Source organism: Gadus chalcogrammus, chromosome 5 (genome assembly GCF_026213295.1).
Source record: "Gadus chalcogrammus isolate NIFS_2021 chromosome 5, NIFS_Gcha_1.0, whole genome shotgun sequence".
NCBI classification, from domain to species: domain Eukaryota; kingdom Metazoa; phylum Chordata; class Actinopteri; order Gadiformes; family Gadidae; genus Gadus; species Gadus chalcogrammus.
In genome coordinates this window covers 64,848-83,269 of record NC_079416.1, presented here as the reverse complement: position 1 = coordinate 83,269, position 18,422 = coordinate 64,848, and the positions used below count along the sequence as shown (strand labels likewise).

At 44.9% G+C, this 18,422-nt stretch overlaps 1 protein-coding gene and 5 non-coding genes across 6 annotated transcripts; 1 reads left to right on the top strand and 5 right to left on the bottom strand.

The window, feature by feature from the left end:
- Nucleotides 1-3,064: 3,064 nt before the first annotated feature.
- trnav-cac (transfer RNA valine (anticodon CAC)) lies at nucleotides 3,065-3,137 on the bottom strand. Its single transcript has one exon. It is a non-coding gene; the product is annotated as a tRNA-Val (tRNA).
- A 1,384-nt stretch (nucleotides 3,138-4,521) lies between these two features.
- On the bottom strand, nucleotides 4,522-4,594 carry trnav-cac (transfer RNA valine (anticodon CAC)). Its single transcript has one exon. It is a non-coding gene; the product is annotated as a tRNA-Val (tRNA).
- A 474-nt stretch (nucleotides 4,595-5,068) lies between these two features.
- On the bottom strand, nucleotides 5,069-5,141 carry trnav-uac (transfer RNA valine (anticodon UAC)). Its single transcript has one exon. It is a non-coding gene; the product is annotated as a tRNA-Val (tRNA).
- A 2,779-nt stretch (nucleotides 5,142-7,920) lies between these two features.
- On the bottom strand, nucleotides 7,921-7,993 carry trnav-cac (transfer RNA valine (anticodon CAC)). The gene has a single exon. It is a non-coding gene; the product is annotated as a tRNA-Val (tRNA).
- Nucleotides 7,994-8,767: 774 nt separating this feature from the next.
- On the bottom strand, nucleotides 8,768-8,840 carry trnav-cac (transfer RNA valine (anticodon CAC)). The gene has a single exon. It is a non-coding gene; the product is annotated as a tRNA-Val (tRNA).
- A 2,461-nt stretch (nucleotides 8,841-11,301) lies between these two features.
- Nucleotides 11,302-16,692, top strand: LOC130382660 (uncharacterized). The gene is made up of 9 exons (XM_056590527.1): nucleotides 11,302-11,405; nucleotides 11,632-11,693; nucleotides 12,343-12,438; nucleotides 12,562-12,630; nucleotides 12,720-12,782; nucleotides 12,889-13,984; nucleotides 14,236-15,298; nucleotides 15,389-15,509; nucleotides 15,638-16,692. Exons 1-9 carry the CDS (start codon nucleotides 11,302-11,304, stop codon nucleotides 16,690-16,692), a joined length of 3,729 nt encoding a protein of 1,242 aa, XP_056446502.1.
- Nucleotides 16,693-18,422: the final 1,730 nt, after the last annotated feature.

Sequence of the window (18,422 nt, the reverse complement as noted above, 5' to 3'; positions counted from 1 at the left end):
CACGTGCTAAGGCACATCTTCAATCTCTCTTAACTTCAGAGCATCAGTTTACCATACCGAAAATACTTTATACAAATAAAGTCTCTTTAAAGCTATTCCTTTGGATTCGACCCCTCTTTCCTTGAAGAACATAATAATTGGTTGACCCCGACGTTCCTGGAAAGTCCGGACCGAGACTGGCGACCGCGGGGCCGTTCGGAAGCAGTACAAGCTACTTACAGGCGCCACAACAAAGGTAAACAGAACCTGTTGTCAATGACTAAACTCTGTATAGTTAGATTAGTAACATTAGGTGAATAGCTTGTACTGCATCCGTCGGGCTGCGGGGACGTGTAATCTCGGACTGGTTTAAATTCATACAGCCGGTTACAAACGGCCTAGAATAAGCTAACAGATTGAAATTAAATAACGAGCTCACGAAGTATAAGGGCTAGGAGTGTTTTATATGGGTTTGTAGATAGACTATATGCAATCCTTATTAGATCTAAATGTTTGTACCAACGTGGGAGACATATCACCTGTGGTTAAGTGTTATTTATTTGGTGAAGCGCCGAAGTTAAACCGGGCCACCATAAGGTATATTTATTACCGACCATAAACTTCTGAACTCTTACGGCGGAGTGAGGAAAGGTCAGGTTTTTAACGTTAATCTAGCTTAGTTGCATATTAAACCGGAAGCTTGGCCGTCGTTAGCCAAGGAATTCAAATCGAATTGATTCCTCACAGCCCGGTTCATGTAACATCTAATGTGCAATTTTGGTTAGTATAGAACGCAGCCGTAGAGGTGGACTTACGCAGTAATAACCCATCTGCTATCAAGCGCCTCGCTAACCCACCGTGGGGACAAACTTGCAGGAATCTCTTACTTCTTATTAGGGATGGGAATCGAGAACCGGTTCTTGTTCAGAACCGGTTCCGAGTCAACCGATTCCTTGGAATCGTTAGCAAGCCTGCTTAACGATTCCGCTTATCGGTTCCGGTCGCGGCAAATGCGTCGTGACGTCACACACACGCTGCTTTGATTTGGTTCAGAACGCAGCAAACATGTCGCCTCCGAGGAAGAATCGCATTGTGCGTTCACACCAAACGCGACGGGGCGACAAGATCCCATACAAAGTGAACGTAGAGACGCGTATAAGGGCGAGTTTTCCGCGGGAGAAAACCGATGACAAGTTTTTGTCGTGATGACAGCCAATCAGCGTTCAACAGCGTGATAACTGAGTGACATGTGTAACGTAACAGCCAATCCGCGTTCAGCCGTCAAACTCAGTGCAGTGCAGTCCGGGTGAACCGCGGAATGGAGGAGAAAGTGATTGTTGCAGTTTGCGACTCCCGGAGCTCTATATATAATAGTATATAATATACAATTACAATATAGTATATAATATATTATATACTATATTATAATTGTATATATAATATCACGGCCAACAGCTCTGTCGCCTCCGGATGGCCTTAGCGTGGGGAGCTCTCATAGGGATTGGGCTTCTCGGGGTATACCGGCATTGCTATGGTTTCCGGTCTTGTGTGTTCCAACGGTTTATTAGGTAGGCCCATCTAATAAATCTCTGTCTAATCAATGCGTCATTTTGTTTATGTCAGTTTAATTTTGTTACAAGTTGAATGCAAATGAGCACTGTTAGAATTCCAAAAGGCACAAGCTCTTACTTGGCTGTTTTCAGTCTGTGTTTTTAGTTGTATGGCACATAATGATGGCATTTGGGCTTAAAAAAGCGAAACATATATCTTTTCGTCTAGACCAATTGATTTGAAAATATACAATTTTCTAATACTAGAAGCACTTCTGATCAGATATTAAAGAGATGTAATGCAAACAAACACATTCATACTTATTTTCTCACCCAATGAGAATCGATAAGAGAATCGATAAGGAATCGGATCGATAAGCAGAATCGGAATCGGAATCGTGAAATTCTTATCAATTCCCATCCCTAGACAGCGGCCAAAGCCCGCCACGACATGCCAATGGCCTACGAACCGTCCATTGCATGCTAGACGATCCAGGATGAGACGGTTACCCCAGAAGTCCATGCTGGAGAGGTGCACGCACGTAGAAGACTCAGTAACGCTAGGAAAATCAGGAAAGGAGGTTGACACCCAGACACATCTCACAACTAGAGTTCGAGTTTAACTTTCATACAGTCTATGCTCTCAACTGCGAGCGCTAAATACAAATACTTTCACCATGTTTCCGCCCGGTCTCGAACCGGGGACCTATCGCGTGTTAGGCGAACGTGATAATCACTACACAACGGAAACACATACCCCAAGTATCTGGCAACCCATCAGAATCCCGTCATCAACCGTCCAGTCTAGTTCACAACATTTAATGGAACCAGGGTCAGAGTGGTCAGGTGTGAATGTAAGTGGTTATATCATACATATTTGAAACATATTATCCTAAACATCCATTCGCCCATCTGCTACCGCGGGGAACAATGCTAGCACGCTAGGCCTCAATTGTAAAGTCGTAACGACAGCGGCCAAAGCCCGCCACGACATGCTAATGGACTACGAACCGTCCATTGCACGCTAGAAGATCCAGGATGAGACGGTTACCCCAGAAGTCCTTGCTGGAGAGGTGCACGTAGAAGACTCAGTAACGCTAGGCAAAACAGGAAAGGAGGTTGACACCAAGACACTCCCAAGAACTTCTCACAACTAGAGTTAGAGTTTAACTTTCATACAGTCTATGCTCTCAACTGCGAGCACTAAATACAAATACTTTCACCATGTTTCCGCCCGGTCTCGAACCGGGGACCTTTCGCGTGTAAGGGGAACGTGATAACCACTACACTACGAAAACCTTTGAGAATGAAAAAAACCCTAGAAAATATTGTGATCAGAAGCACCCGCATGAACAGGTTTTCCGCGTTGGTTTAAATACTTAATAATATGACGAGGCTATCGGTTCAAGAGGTGGCGTGGTGCCAAGTAGACGCTGCTGATGGTTCTGTTCAAGATAAACTCTTCACGAATAGCTACTTGATAGTAAAGCAGGAGAATTTAAACATTAACTTTGTATACCTCAAAACAATAATGCTGTTTCCGCCCGGCTTCGAACCGGGGACCTTTCGCGTGTGAGGCAAACGTGATAACCACTACACTACGGAAACACATACACGTAGAATCTGGCAACCCATCAGAATCCTGTCATCAACCGTCCAGTCGAGTTCACACCATTTAATGGAACCAGGGTCAGAGTGGTCAGGTGTGAATGTAAATGGTTATATCATACATATTTGAAACATATTATCCTAAACATCCATTCGCCCATCTGCTACAGCGGGGAACAATGCTAACACGCTAGACCTCAATTGTAAAGTCGTAACGACAGCGGCCAAAGCCCGCCACGACATGCCAATGGCCTACGAACCGTCCATTGCATGCTAGACGATCCAGGATGAGACAGTTACCCCAGAAGTCGATGCTGGAGAGGTGCACGTAGAAGACTCAGTAACTCTAGGAAAATCAGGAAAGGAGGTTGACACCCAGACACTTCTCACAACTAGAGTTCGAGTTTAACTTTCATACAGTCTATGCTCTCAACTGCGAGCGCTAAATACAATTACTTTCACCATGTTTCCGCCCGGTCTCGAACCAGGGACCTATCGCGTGTTAGGGGAACGTGATAACCACCACACTACGGAAACCATGTAGATTGATCAAAACCCTAGAAAACTTTGTCAGTAGAAGCTCCCGCATGAACAGGTTTAAAGCGCAGGTTTAAACACTTAATAATATGACGCGGCTATCGGTTGAAGAGTTGGCGTGGTGCCAAGTAGACGCTGCTGAAGTTTCTGTTCCAGATAGCCTTTTCCCGAATAGCTGCTTGATAGTAAAGCAGGAGAATTTAAACATTAACTTTGTATATCTCAAAACGATGAAACTGTTTCTGCCCGGTTTCGAACCGGGGACCTATCGTGTGTTAGGGCGAACGTGATAATCACTACACAACGGAAACCTGTTAGCTTGAGCATAACCCTAGAAAATTTTGTCAGCAGAAGCTCCCGCATGAACAGGTTTTCAGCGCAGGTTTAAACACTTAATAATATGACGAGGCTATTGGTTGAAGAGGTGGCGTGGTGCCAAGTAGTCACTGCTGAAGGTCCTGTTCCAGACAGAGTTTTCCCGAATAGCTGCTTGATAGCAAAGCAGGAGAATTTAAACATTAAATTTGTAATTAATGCTGTTTCCGACCGGTCTTGAACCGGGGACCTTTCGCGTGTAAGGCGAACGTGATAAACACTACACGACGGAAACCTGAGCGAAAGAAAAAAAAACTAGAAAATATTGTCATCAGAAGCACCCGCATGAACAGGTTTTCCGCGTTGGTTTAAATACTTAATAATATGACGAGGCTATCGGTTGAAGAGGTGGCGTGGTGCCAAGTAGACGCTGCTGAAGTTTCTGTTCCAGATAGACTTTTACCGAATAGCTGCTTGATAGTAAAGCAGGAGAATTTAAACATTAACTTTGTTGATCTCAAAATAGTGTTGATGTTTCCGCCCGGTTTCGAACCGGGGACCTTTCGCGTGTGAGGCGAACGTGATAACCACTACACTACAAAAACACATACACCAAGTATCTGGCAACCCATCAGAATCCCGTCATCAACCGTCCAGTCTAGTTCACAACATTTAATGGAACCAGGGTCAGAGTGGTCAGGTGTGAATGTAAGTGGTTATATCATACATATTTGAAACATATTATCCTAAACATCCATTCGCCCATCTGCTACCGCGGGGAACAATGCTAGCACGCTAGGCCTCAATTGTAAAGTCGTAACGACAGCGGCCAAAGCCCGCCACGACATGCTAATGGGCTACGAACCGTCCATTGCACCCTAGAAGATCCAGGATGAGACGGTTACCCCAGAAGTCCATGCTGGAGAGGTGCACGTAGAAGACTCAGTAACGCTAGGCAAAACAGGAAAGGAGGTTGACACCAAGACACTCCTAAGAACTTCTCACAACTAGAGTTAGAGTTTAACTTTCATACAGTCTATGCTCTCAACTGCGAGCACTAAATACAAATACTTTCACCATGTTTCCGCCCGGTCTCGAACCGGGGACCTTTCGCGTGTAAGGCGAACGTGATAACCACTACACTACGGAAACCTTAGAGAATGAAAAAAACCCTAGAAAATATTGTGATCAGAAGCACCCGCATGAACAGGTTTTCCGCGTTGGTTTAAATACTTAATAATATGACGAGGCTATCGGTTCAAGAGGTGGCGTGGTGCCAAGTAGAGGCTGCTGATGGTTCTGTTCAAGATAAACTCTTCACGAATAGCTACTTGATAGTAAAGCAGGAGAATTTAAACATTGACTTTGTATACCTCAAAACAATAATGCTGTTTCAGCCCGGTTTCGAACCAGGGACCTTTCGCGTGTGAGGCAAACGTGATAACCACAACACTACGGGAACACATGTACGGAGAATCTGGCAACCCATCAGAATCCTTTCATCAACCGTCCAGTCGAGTTCACACCATTTAATGGAACCAGGGTCAGAGTGGTCAGGTGTGAATGTAAGTGGTTATATCATGCATATTTGAAACATATTATCCTAAACATCCATTCGCCCATCTGCTACAGCGGGGAACAATGCTAACACGCTAGGCCTCAATTGTAAAGTCGCAACGACAGCGGCCAAAGCCCGCCACGACATGCCAATGGCCTACGAATCGTCCATTGCATGCTAGACGATCCAGGATGAGACGGTTACCCCAGAAGTCCATGCTGGAGAGGTGCACGTAGAAGACTCAGTAACGCTAGGAAAATCAGGAAAGGAGGTTGACACCCAGACACTTCTCACAACTAGAGTTCGAGTTTAACTTTCATACAGTCGATGCTCTCAACTGCGAGCGCTAAATACAATTACTTTCACCATGTTTCCACCCGGTCTCGAACCAGGGACCTTTCGCGTGTTAGAGGAACGTGATAACCACTACACTACGGAAACCATGTAGATTGATCAAAACCCTAGAAAAATTTGTCAGCAGAAGCTCCCGCATGAACAGGTTTTCAGCGCAGGTTTAAACACTTAATAATATGACGCGGCTATCGGTTGAAGAGTTGGCGTGGTGCCAAGTAGACGCTGCTGAAGTTTTTGTTCCAGATAGCCTTTTCCCGAATAGCTGCTTGATAGTAAAGCAGGAGAATTTAAACATTAACTTTGTATATCTCAAAACGATGAAACTGTTTCTGCCCGGTTTCGAACCGGGGACCTATCCCGTGTTAGGGCGAACGTGATAATCACTACACAACGGAAACCTGTTAGCTTGAGCATAACCCTAGAAAATTTTGTCAGCAGAAGCTCCCGCATGAACAGGTTTTCAGCGCAGGTTTAAACACTTAATAATATGACGAGGCTATTGGTTGAAGAGGTGGCGTGGTGCCAAGTAGTCACTGCTGAAGGTCCTGTTCCAGACAGAGTTTTCCCGAATAGCTGCTTGATAGCAAAGCAGGAGAATTTAAACATTAAATTTGTAATTAATGCTGTTTCCGACCGGTCTTGAACCGGGGACCTTTCGCGCGTAAGGCGAACGTGATAAACACTACACGACGGAAACCTGAGCGAAAGAAAAAAAACCTAGAAAATTTTGTCATCAGAAGCACCCGCATGAACAGGTTTTCCGCGTTGGTTTAAATACTTAATAATATGACGAGGCTATCGGTTGAAGAGGTGGCGTGGTGCCAAGTAGACGCTGCTGAAGTTTCTGTTCCAGATAGACTTTTCCCGAATAGCTGCTTGATAGTAAAGCAGGAGAATTTAAACATTAACTTTGTTGATCTCAAAACAATGAAACTGTTTCTGCCCGGTTTCAAACCGGAGACCTTTCGCGTGTTAGGCGAACGTGATAATCACAACACAACGGAAACCTGTTAGCTTGAGCATAACCCTAGAAAAGAGGTGGCGTGGTGCCAAGTAGACGCTGCTGAAGGCTCTGTTCCAGATAGACTCATCACGAATAGCTGCTTGATAGTAAAGCAGGAGAATTTAAACATTAACTTTGTTGATCTCAAAACAGTATTGCTGTTTCTGCCCGGTTTCGAACCGGGGACCTTTCGCGTGTGTGGCAAACGTGATAACCACTACACTACGAAAACACATACACCGAGTATCTGGCAACCCATCAGAATCCCGTCATCAACCGTCCAGTCTAGTTCACAACATTTAATGGAACCAGGGTCAGAGTGGTCAGGTGTGAATGTAAGTGGTTATATCATACATATTTGAAACATATTATCCTAAACATCCATTCGCCCATCTGCTACCGCGGGGAACAATGCTAGCACGCTAGGCCTCAATTGTAAAGTCGTAACGACAGCGGCCAAAGCCCGCCACGACATGCTAATGGACTACAAACCGTCCATTGCACGCTAGAAGATCCAGGATGAGACGGTTACCCCAGAAGTCCATGCTGGAGAGGTGCACGTAGAAGACTCAGTAACGGTAGGCAAAACAGGAAAGGAGGTTGACACCAAGACACTCCTAAGAACTTCTCACAACTAGAGTTAGAGTTTAACTTTCATACAGTCTATGCTCTCAACTACGAGCGCTAAATACAAATACTTTCACCATGTTTCCGCCCGGTCTCGAACCGGGGACCTTTCGCGTGTAAGGGGAACTTGATAACCACTACACTACGAAAACCTATGAGAATGAAAAAAACCCTAGAAAATATTGTGATCAGAAGCACCCGCATGAACAGGTTTTCCGCGTTGGTTTAAATACTTAATAATATGACGAGGCTATCGGTTCAAGAGGTGGCGTGGTGCCAAGTAGACGCTGCTGATGGTTCTGTTCAAGATAAACTCTTCACGAATAGCTACTTGATAGTAAAGCAGGAGAATTTAAACATTAACTTTGTATACCTCAAAACAATAATGCTGTTTCCGCCCGGTTTCGAACCGGGGACCTTTCGCATGTGAGGCGAACGTGTTAACCACTACACTACGGAAACACATACAAGGAGAATCTGGCAACCCATCAGAATCCTGTCATCAACCGTCCAGTCGAGTTCACACCATTTAATGGAACCAGGGTCAGAGTGGTCAGGTGTGAATGTAAGTGGTTATATCATACATATTTGAAACATATTATCCTAAACATCCATTCGCCCATCTGCTACAGCGGGGAACAATGCTAACACGCTAGACCTCAATTGTAAAGTCGTAACGACAGCGGCCAAAGCCCGCCACGACATGCCAATGGCCTACGAACCGTCCATTGCATGCTAGACGATCCAGGATGAGACGGTTACCCCAGAAGTCGATGCTGGAGAGGTGCACGTAGAAGACTCAGTAACGCTAGGAAAATCAGGAAAGGAGGTTGACACCCAGACACTTCTCCCAACTAGAGTTCGAGTTTAACTTTCATACAGTCTATGCTCTCAACTGCGAGCGCTAAATACAATTACTTTCACCATGTTTCCGCCCGGTCTCGAACCAGGGACCTTTCGCGTGTTAGGGGAACGTGATAACCACTACACTACGGAAACCATGTAGATTGATCAAAACCCTAGAAAATTTTGTCAGCAGAAGCTCCCGTATGAACAGGTTTTCAGCGCAGGTTTAAACACTTAATAATATGACACGGCTATCGGTTCAAGAGGTGGCGTGGTGCCAAGTAGACGCTGCTGAAGTTTCTGTTCCAGATAGCCTTTTCCCGAATAGCTACTTGATAGTAAAGCAGGAGAATTGAAACATTAACTTTGTATACCTCAAAACAATAATGCTGTTTCCGCCCGGTTTCGAACCGGGGACCTTTCGCGTGTGAGGCGAACGTGATAACCACTACACTACGGAAACACATACACGCAGAATCTGGCAACCCATCAGAATCCTGTCATCAACCGTCCAGTCGAGTTCACACCATTTAAAGGAACCAGGGTCAGAGTGGTCAGGTGTGAATGTAAGTGGTTATATCATACATATTTGAAACATATTATCCTAAACATCCATTCGCCCATCTGCTACAGCGGGGAACAATGCTAACACGCTAGACCTCAATTGTAAAGTCGTAACGACAGCGGCCAAAGCCCGCCACGACATGCCAATGGCCTACGAACCGTCCATTGCATGCTAGACGATCCAGGATGAGACGGTTACCCCAGAAGTCGATGCTGGAGAGGTGCACGTAGAAGACTCAGTAACGCTAGGAAAATCAGGAAAGGAGGTTGACACCCAGACACTTCTCACAACTAGAGTTCGAGTTTAACTTTCATACAGTCTATGCTCTCAACTGCGAGCGCTAAATACAATTACTTTCACCATGTTTCCGCCCGGTCTCGAACCAGGGACCTTCCGCGTGTTAGGGGAACGTGATAACCACTACACTACGGAAACCATATAGATTGATCAAAACCCTAGAAAATTTTGTCAGCAGAAGCTCCCGCATGAACAGGTTTTCAGCGCAGGTTTAAACACTTAATAATATGACGAGGCTATCAGTTGAAGAGGTGGCGTGGTGCCAAGTTGACGCTGCTGAAGGCTCTGTTCCAGATAGACTCATCACGAATAGCTGCTTGATAGTAAAGCAGGAGAATTTAAACATTAAATTTGTTGATCTCAAAATAGTATTGCTGTTTCCGCCCGGTTTCGAACCGGGGACCTCCCGCGCGGGAGCCGAGAATAGTCGTCCTTAACTTCCTTAACTTTTCCCATTCATTCTCTATGGTAGTTCTTATCACTACGGATGTAATATTTTTCTTGCCACAAGCGGGATTTTGGTGGCGCTGATTCCCCCCTCGGCAGAAGTAAGGGGATGATTTCTTTTCTGAGTGACAGACAGCATCGAACGTTCTCGGGCGTTGAACGTTCTGGAAGAGTTGACAATTATTTTCATCCGTGGACAAGTTAACTTTTCGCCAGGAGACACCAAGTTAACAACAACAAGTTAGCTTTTCAATTGTAAGTTGGACCTATTGTTTTTAACTCGTAAATTCACTTTTATACGTAACGTTATATGTTACAACAGCTTCTAAATAATATTACTGTGTACACACTGTAAGAGCCATCTGTCAGGTCAGCGTCACACTGAAATATCTCTATCTATATATATATAAATACAAATACCCCTCATTAATCGATACTCTCTGACTACTATCTGAAGGGGGATTAGTATTGTCTCAGTTAAGTTAAGTTCATTTACGTGGGTTAAACCCACTAGACTCATTACAAATGCTCATTAATGTTGATATGAATAATGCTGTTAATATAACAGTATTATTATATAGCTTTAATTATTACTACATTACAATATAACTTATACTAGCTACTCTTACTGTATAATCATATACAACTATGTAATATGCATTATTTTTTGCAGTGAAAAGAAATCATGAATCCCGTCAGCTTCTTCCCCGGAAAGATGACGGTGACATTTAGGAGGGGACCATCGGGTCATCTGCGGCAGGACCCATCCTCTGAGGCCATGAGGATAAAACATAATCCTGGGCTTCAGGTCAATAGTCCCGCTGAGAAACCTGAGCAAGTGAAGACCAGCGCTCGCACTGTGGTCATCCAGCGAGGAGGGGATGTGTCGGACCGACAGGAGGTGATGGGAGAGTACCTGCTGCAGTTTGGCAAGTACCAGGGAAAATCGTTCAAGTGGCTCCTCGAGAACGATGTTGGCTACACCATCTACCTGATGAAAAAGGTAGACGATGAGGAGAGAGCCGGGACCTTCAACCCACAGGGACACAGTAAGGACAGCCTGCTGTCTTTTCTGGACTATGCCAGGAGCTTCCAGGAAATACAGGACCTGAGGAACTACCTGATCTCCAGGAACCCTGCTGAACCTGTGGCGTCAGAGGGGGACAATATTGTCGGCTTTGGTCGCAGGGCCAAAACCACCTGGAGGCAGATCTGGGAGAGCAGGGCGGATGGTTATGCTGCCTACATCTCACGCCAAAAGTGCATCAAAAACAGCAAGATGTACAACCTGCAGCAGTACATCCTCAAGCAGGAAAGGGCTGAATCCTGTCCAACACCTGCAGAAGGCTCCACTACATCTACTGCCTCCATCCCAACATCAGGCACTCTAGGTCAGTTCACAACAATATTCAAATACTGACTTCATGATCTTTGAATGTACCTAAAACACAATGAATGTTTTGTTTAATCTCCTGTCCAACACCTGCAGAAGGCTCCACCACATCTACTGCCTCCACCACATCTACTGCCTCCACCCCAACAGCAGGCACTCTAGGTCAGTTCACAACAATATTCAAATACTGACTTCATGATCTTTGAATGTACCTAAAACACAATGAATGTTTTGTTTAATCTCCTGTCAAACACCTGCAGAAGGCTCCACCACATCTACTGCCTCCACCACATCTACTGCCTCCACCCCAACAGCAGGCACTCTAGGTCAGTTCACAACAATATTCAAATACTGACTTCATGATCTTTGAATTTACCTAAAACACAATGAATGTTTTGTTTAATCTCCTAGTGATGGAGGAGGACGAGGAACTGGAGAGACAGATGTTGAACCTGTCTCCATCTTTATTTGACACCGGAGTAAGCAGGTGGATCATCAAGGGTGAAACCGTAACTCTTCCGGTACTTGATCAAATGACCCCGGTGCTTTCAGGCCCACCAGCAGCAGTCCAGGGAAGAGCAGCTGTGGATCCAACGAAAGGTTTTTCTTCATCAGTGCGGACGGAGGATTCTGTTTACAACAGAATTCACCTGCCGTTACTATTTTTTGTCAACTAGTTTGTTATTTTGGCCGTGTTCTGGTCTGTTCTGATGTTTGTGTTCTCTTGCTCTCCAACTAACCAAAGGAATTAACATGCCGTCGAAGATGGTAAGTGTTTTTTGTTATATGCATGCTTCATTTAAGCTGTCGTTCAAGGATTTGGCGTGTGAAATACCACAGAGGCTTAGATACAGGTTCACATGCCACATCTTTGATTGACCAGTGATATTCTTACTATATACTTATATTGCTTCTGTGCTTTACCTGTTCTCAGATGCTTAAACGATTTGTGTTATTACATTTCAAATACACAACAATTCAAAATTGAATGAAAAATGTTTAGTCTGTGCTACCAGTTAGCTGCAAAGACAACAGGTAAAGTCAGATCGCAAAGCATAAGAAACTTAAATGTGTGAGGAAAATGACACTGATTGTTTTTACAGCTCACAGGACGAAGCCACCAGCTACTGCTGCTAGACCTGCAGAACCGGATGACCCCACTGTGACTGCTGCGAAAGGTTATTATATTTGTTTCCTTCCCACTTCATCCTGGATCTCATTCAGATTGCATGACATTTATATGTTTTCCTTTTAATCCCATAGCCACAGCGAAGGCCCTGTTGCCGGTCCCTGCCCAGCTGCTCGCCATTGCCCCAGAGCTCGGGATAAGAGAGCAGGAGCCCGATGTGTTGAAACAAAGTATGACAGTAGTGCTCTTATACCTCCAGTGTATCTCACATAAATATCAGTTTCATTCTGATTAATCACATTTTCATTCATTTATATATAGTGCTCATGTTTTGTTACAACTTTTTTCCAAAGCACACAGAAAGGCAGTCTCCCGCAGTCCTTTGGAGTCTGGAATAATAGCAGGTCCATCTCTTCCTAAAAGTAAATGTTTTATTTTCTTAAATGCTCTGAGAAATTATATCTTAAGCACATGTTGCCAACACTTTCCTGTTTGTATCTCACCATCCTAGATACATCATCCCTACAGAGTATTGCCCCTGTGGAAGCACAGGGAGACACTGTCCATGATGAAGGTAAGAATTCTTAACACTAGTTTAACCATGTCATTGATATAGAGCTCGATTTTATTTCCTTGTACTCTGAATATACTGTAGTGTTTTATATGTTTGTGTTTTACAGCTCCAACATGTCCTGCGCCTCCTGTCAGGCAGCCAGCAGCCCCAGGCTACAATCAGGATGTTGCACAGTGGAACTGCTCCCATCAGCAGCAGATCTGGATGAAGACTGAGTTTGAGACATTGGGTCTGTGGCCAGGGTCACGTCCAGTACGTCACCCAATGAACATGATTACCCTGTGGCGCTATCCACCTCAGCCTGAGCTCATAGACAATATTGCTGCACTGCCTTCGCCCAAATATTTTCAGCTCCACCCATTCTTCATTTGGAAGCCGGAGCATGCAATCATGGAGAGGGTGAGGAACAATTTTGTCCTGCCCTGCCTTCATGGTTGTCCCAACCCTCAGGTAGCTTCTTCTGGTGTTGGACGGCCCAGAGTGATCATCGGCACCAGTGGTCAGTACTATCTCTTTGCTTCACGGCTCACCTGTAAAGCCTGTAAGAGGTACTGGCATGCTGACAAACCCCAATGGCTGGAGATGTTGCCAAAGCGCTTCAATAACATTGTGCCAACATTCCTGACGCACAAAAAAGCCATCTGCAAATCGGTGATGGATGAGCTGAGACGCAGTGGCAGATCACCGGAGGACATGACCAAGCAGCTGACAGAGGCGGTCCATCTTAAGTATGAGCGAGCTCATCTGGCCTACCTGCTGAGTGTGCAGAACATCAGGGATGCTGAGGAAGGAGCCTACGGCCAGAAGACCATCACTGGGCACCTCAGACAGGCAGACACTCCAGCTTCATTCGGGGGATATTCAGATGCTGATGGCTGGCGGGGAGTGTCTCTTTCTTCGCACTACCTGGTCAACTGCCAGGTCCAGGAGTATCAGAGGCAGGAGCAGCTCCTCACACTACTGCTGCAGGGGACCTTTGGACGGGCACTGAGGTCGGATCACACTCGGAAAGTGGCGAGGAAGGTCGTGCTGTCGTCTGGCACCATGTCTTCCTACGCCATCATGAATGAGAACTGGATGATCCTGAGCTGGGTGATGCTGCAGTCAGAGTGTGATCGGTCCCTTCATCTGGTGTATCAGGGACTGGCTCAACGCTACACTGCAGCTGGAGTGGAGAAGGCATGCTGCCACTGGGTGGACAGGTATAAAGTGTTTATGTTTAAAAATGTACTAGACTTACACACGTTTGTTTGATTTCACCCATTTATTCCATTTTGCACAGTTTATTGTGTCATCTGACTAATCTGAGATACAAATATAAAGAAATGGAATTCTAAAATAGAATAGAAAGATATAGTTTTTTTAATATTGTAAATAGATGAATAGTCTAATAGTATTTCACCCAAAAATATATTTTTTTCGACTGCAATAAAATGTGTTTTTAATGTTTTAGGGACTGCTGTGCTGCCTTCAAGGTCCTGGACACCAGAGCTCAGGAGCACCTGTCATGGGACTGCTGGAAGACCACAGAGGCTATAGTCACAGAGGCCACCTCTGGAAACCTCGCCAACACAAGTGCCGCAAGGAACAAGTTTAATGTAGACATTAGCATCAAGTTAGACTTGTTTCATTGTATGCGCCGGCTTACCAGAGAGTGTGTGTCAGAGCATCATCCTCTGTACAGCTCCTTCTGCCAGTTCCTCTCTGCAGCCTTTCTCGTTGTGGACCAGGGGGATCTCGAGAGGCTGAAGGACGCTTACACCTTCTGTGGAATCTCTCCTGCCAATCCAACCAAGCAGCACATGAGAGATCACTGCAGGACACAGGTGCCACAGCCCAGAGAACTGCTGCAGAGAGTGGAAGACGTCCTCCATCACTTCCACCTGGCAAAGGACGTGAATGATGTGCTCCTCTATAAGGCCTCCATGTTCAAGGTGTGGAGGATTCAGCGGATACACATCTTAAGAGGCTGCTTGAGCGACCCTGAGGTGGAGGAGGGGATCCTCTACAGATACGGTGGCACCTTGCAGCTTAATTACACCAAGGGCGAAGGAGCGGCTGTACCTGTTTGGATCCCTGTTAGAGGCACGTCTCAGCAGGAGGGCTTCCACTGTCACCAGGCCCAGTGGGTGACTGGCAACCGGGTGTCCACTGAGCTCTTCCAGGCCCAGGCCATGACTGGAGTGGTGTGCTGGAACTTTCAGAGGCTTGTGGACCTGAAGCAGCCTGGTGTGGAGCTGCCAGCTGTGTTTGACCCCCTGCTCATTTGGGAACTGAACGCAGCCTGTCAAAGGGTGACAGGGGTGCGAAAATACCCAGCTCTGCACATCTCAAACAGGGACACAGGGGAGAGATTCGGGCTGCAGTACGTGGAGCCAGGCTGTCGTCCTGTGGTTTTAAACTGGGACAAACACAGGACACAGCACAACACCTCTGCTGCTGTAACCGTGGCAACACAGCTGCACTCCTCTGCCCTGGATGAAGTGCAGGACATTGTTGCGGGCACAGACTCTCAGGTAATCCAGATGAATCACACACTGTCAATTTCCAACCCACTGACAGAATGACTGACTGACTCAATCATTACATTTGATGCTGTATTTCAGGAGACCAGTGATGGCACTGTCCAGGACAACCCAGTGGGAGCAGTGCCGATCCTCAGTTTCCAGCCACCTATGCCAGCATCTGCCACAGCCAAAGAAGAGCCTCACCCTTTGATGGATACAGGTTACCCACCTACCATTCCTCATGCACAACAGTTAACTGTTAAAAACAACTTCACACATGGCTACTGTATACAATTAGCTTGTAATAATAATATAAACAATATAATAAACATATGCTTTATTCCTTAGACCTGCGAGGGGTAGCGCCACTGCCCATATCCTCCTCTCCTCGAGCCGCCCGCACTGGACCCATTAAGACGGGAGGCCTGGTTCAAGTCCTGGACCACGGCCGGTGGACGGCCCCCATGAGAGCAGCCATCGATGGGCTTCTGGCTAAACATCATGGAGCCAAAGCTCTTCTGAAGAGGGTGGATGAGGAATATGCTGCCATGGTGCAGAGGGCGTGCACGGATCCCAACAGCCTCCTTCATCCGACCACAGGCCAGCATATCTCCAGATATGTCAAGCATCTGGCCAAGCTGAAAAACACCAGCTCCTCTCTCAACACCAGCCCAGAGAAGGTTTTAGAGACTCAGCAGCTGTGGCAGAGTTTGACCACAGGCAGCAAAACAGTGTGTGTACCCGTCACAGCCCTGCCTCCTGCGACCGTCAACCCTCCAGCTGTGGCTCCCCCCCCGGAGGAGTCACTGAGCCGGGCCACAGTGGAGAAGATCGTGTCAGAGATCCTCCAGAAACAGCAGCAACAACCAAGGCAGGAGAGAAAGGTGCCCAGAAACTGTTTGTCCTGTGGTCAGCCAAAGTCCAGGTACCTTGGCGATGGATCCACTGTTCACTTTTTTTTTCAGTCCCCTGAGGTGAAGTACTTTTACTGCTCCGAACGGGTCTTTAAAATGTATAGAGAGGAAGGCCTCAAAGACCCCAGGATGTATTTTGTGGACTTTGCTGCCTCCCCCTTTTTTGCCAGGGAGCTTGAGGCTGTAAAAGAGAGGAGTGCAGCGTGGAAGAAGGTGGCAGAGGAGAGGACAAAGCGAAAGTCTGCAGTGCAGCTTCCAACAGGTCGCCTGTGCAGATTCTGTCACCAACCACGAAAGCAGGGTCCTGTCAGCCCTCATGTCCATGCCTGTTTCCCTGACATCCCAGGGAAATACATATACTGCCCCTCCAGAGTGTTGTCCCTTTACAAGGACAAGGGCATGGTCAAGGAGATGACCTGGATGGAGTTCCAGCAGTCAGACTTTTTTGAGGCAGAAAGGGTCCGATGGGTTTCAGAGAAGAGGAGTTGAGGAGGACTAATAGTCCTCTTTTCTGAAATGAAATGATTAGACCTTGACTAATCATTTCATAATATCATATATGTTTACACTTTCTATTAAATATATTCTGTACATTTGTATTGTTCCTTTGCTTATATATTATCTCAGTTTGGACTTTGGGTGTTTAATAACTAATAGTCCACTTTTCTATAATATTGTATATGTTTACACTTTTTTGTAAATATATTCTGTACATTTGAATTGTTCCTTTGCTTACATATTATCTTGATTTATCTTCAATATCAGTTTGGACTTTGGGTGTTTAATAACTAATAGTCCTCTTTTCTATAATATTGTATATGTTTACACTTTTTAGTAAATATGTTCTGTACATTTGCATTGTTCCTTTGCTTGCATATTAACTTTATTTATCTTCAATGTCAGTTTGGATTTTGGGTGTTTAATTATTCAGCTCGTGTTCATGTAGAATTAAATATGACACTTTCATCGAAGGGCAGCAACTTGTTTCTGGATTATTTGCTTCGTGGAGCATATTGTGCCTTTCATGCATCATTTATATAATATAAATATTTTTAATGATGAATTGTTTTTATTATCATTAAGTTCAATTCAAACGTTTCAAGAAACAGTAAGTAAAAGTAGGATTATTATTTATCCTTTAATAACAAGGTCTTATTATCATATTATCGTCAAAGATTAATTATTTCCACATGTCCAAAAAGTGATTAAAATTCACAAAGGCCTACAAAGTTGAAAATAGTTGAAAAGGAATTGTTTCGGATCATCTACACATGCTGTAGAAAGAATATAAGAGTGTTCTAAATCAAATAAGAGTTTGGTGTGTTTGGCTAACGTGGGATTCGAACCACCTCCTCTGGGAGACGCTCCTGCTCGACAAAGAGTACTTCTACCGATCCGCGGCATTTTCTTCCTCGCTTCTGATTGGCTAGTAAGCGTTCTACGGCTATACGCGGCTGGCCCCCGCGCGGGAGCCGAGAATAGTCGTCCTTAACTTCCTTAACTTTTCCCATTCATTCTCTATGGTAGTTCTTATCACTACGGATGTAATATTTTTCTTGCCACAAGCGGGATTTTGGTGGCGCTGATTCCCCCCTCGGCAGAAGTAAGGGGATGATTTCTTTTCTGAGTGACAGACAGCATCGAACGTTCTCGGGCGTTGAACGTTCTGGAAGAGTTGACAATTATTTTCATCCGTGGACAAGTTAACTTTTCGCCAGGAGACACCAAGTTAACAACAACAAGTTAGCTTTTCAATTGTAAGTTGGACCTATTGTTTTTAACTCGTAAATTCACTTTTATACGTAACGTTATATGTTACAACAGCTTCTAAATAATATTACTGTGTACACACTGTAAGAGCCATCTGTCAGGTCAGCGTCACACTGAAATATCTCTATCTATATATATATAAATACAAATACCCCTCATTAATCGATACTCTCTGACTACTATCTGAAGGGGGATTAGTATTGTCTCAGTTAAGTTAAGTTCATTTACGTGGGTTAAACCCACTAGACTCATTACAAATGCTCATTAATGTTGATATGAATAATGCTGTTAATATAACAGTATTATTATATAGCTTTAATTATTACTACATTACAATATAACTTATACTAGCTACTCTTACTGTATAATCATATACAACTATGTAATATGCATTATTTTTTGCAGTGAAAAGAAATCATGAATCCCGTCAGCTTCTTCCCCGGAAAGAT

Excerpts from the sequence above, each read along its gene's own strand:
- LOC130382660 (XM_056590527.1), top strand. The coding sequence starts at position 11,302 with ATGAATGTTTTGTTTAATCTCCTGTCAAACACCTGCAGAAGGCTCCAC. Across the intron at positions 12,439-12,561 it reads GCCCGATGTGTTGAAACAAA|CACACAGAAAGGCAGTCTCC; the intron begins GTATGACAGTAG and ends TTTTTTCCAAAG. Across the intron at positions 15,510-15,637 it reads TCACCCTTTGATGGATACAG|ACCTGCGAGGGGTAGCGCCA; the intron begins GTTACCCACCTA and ends TTTATTCCTTAG.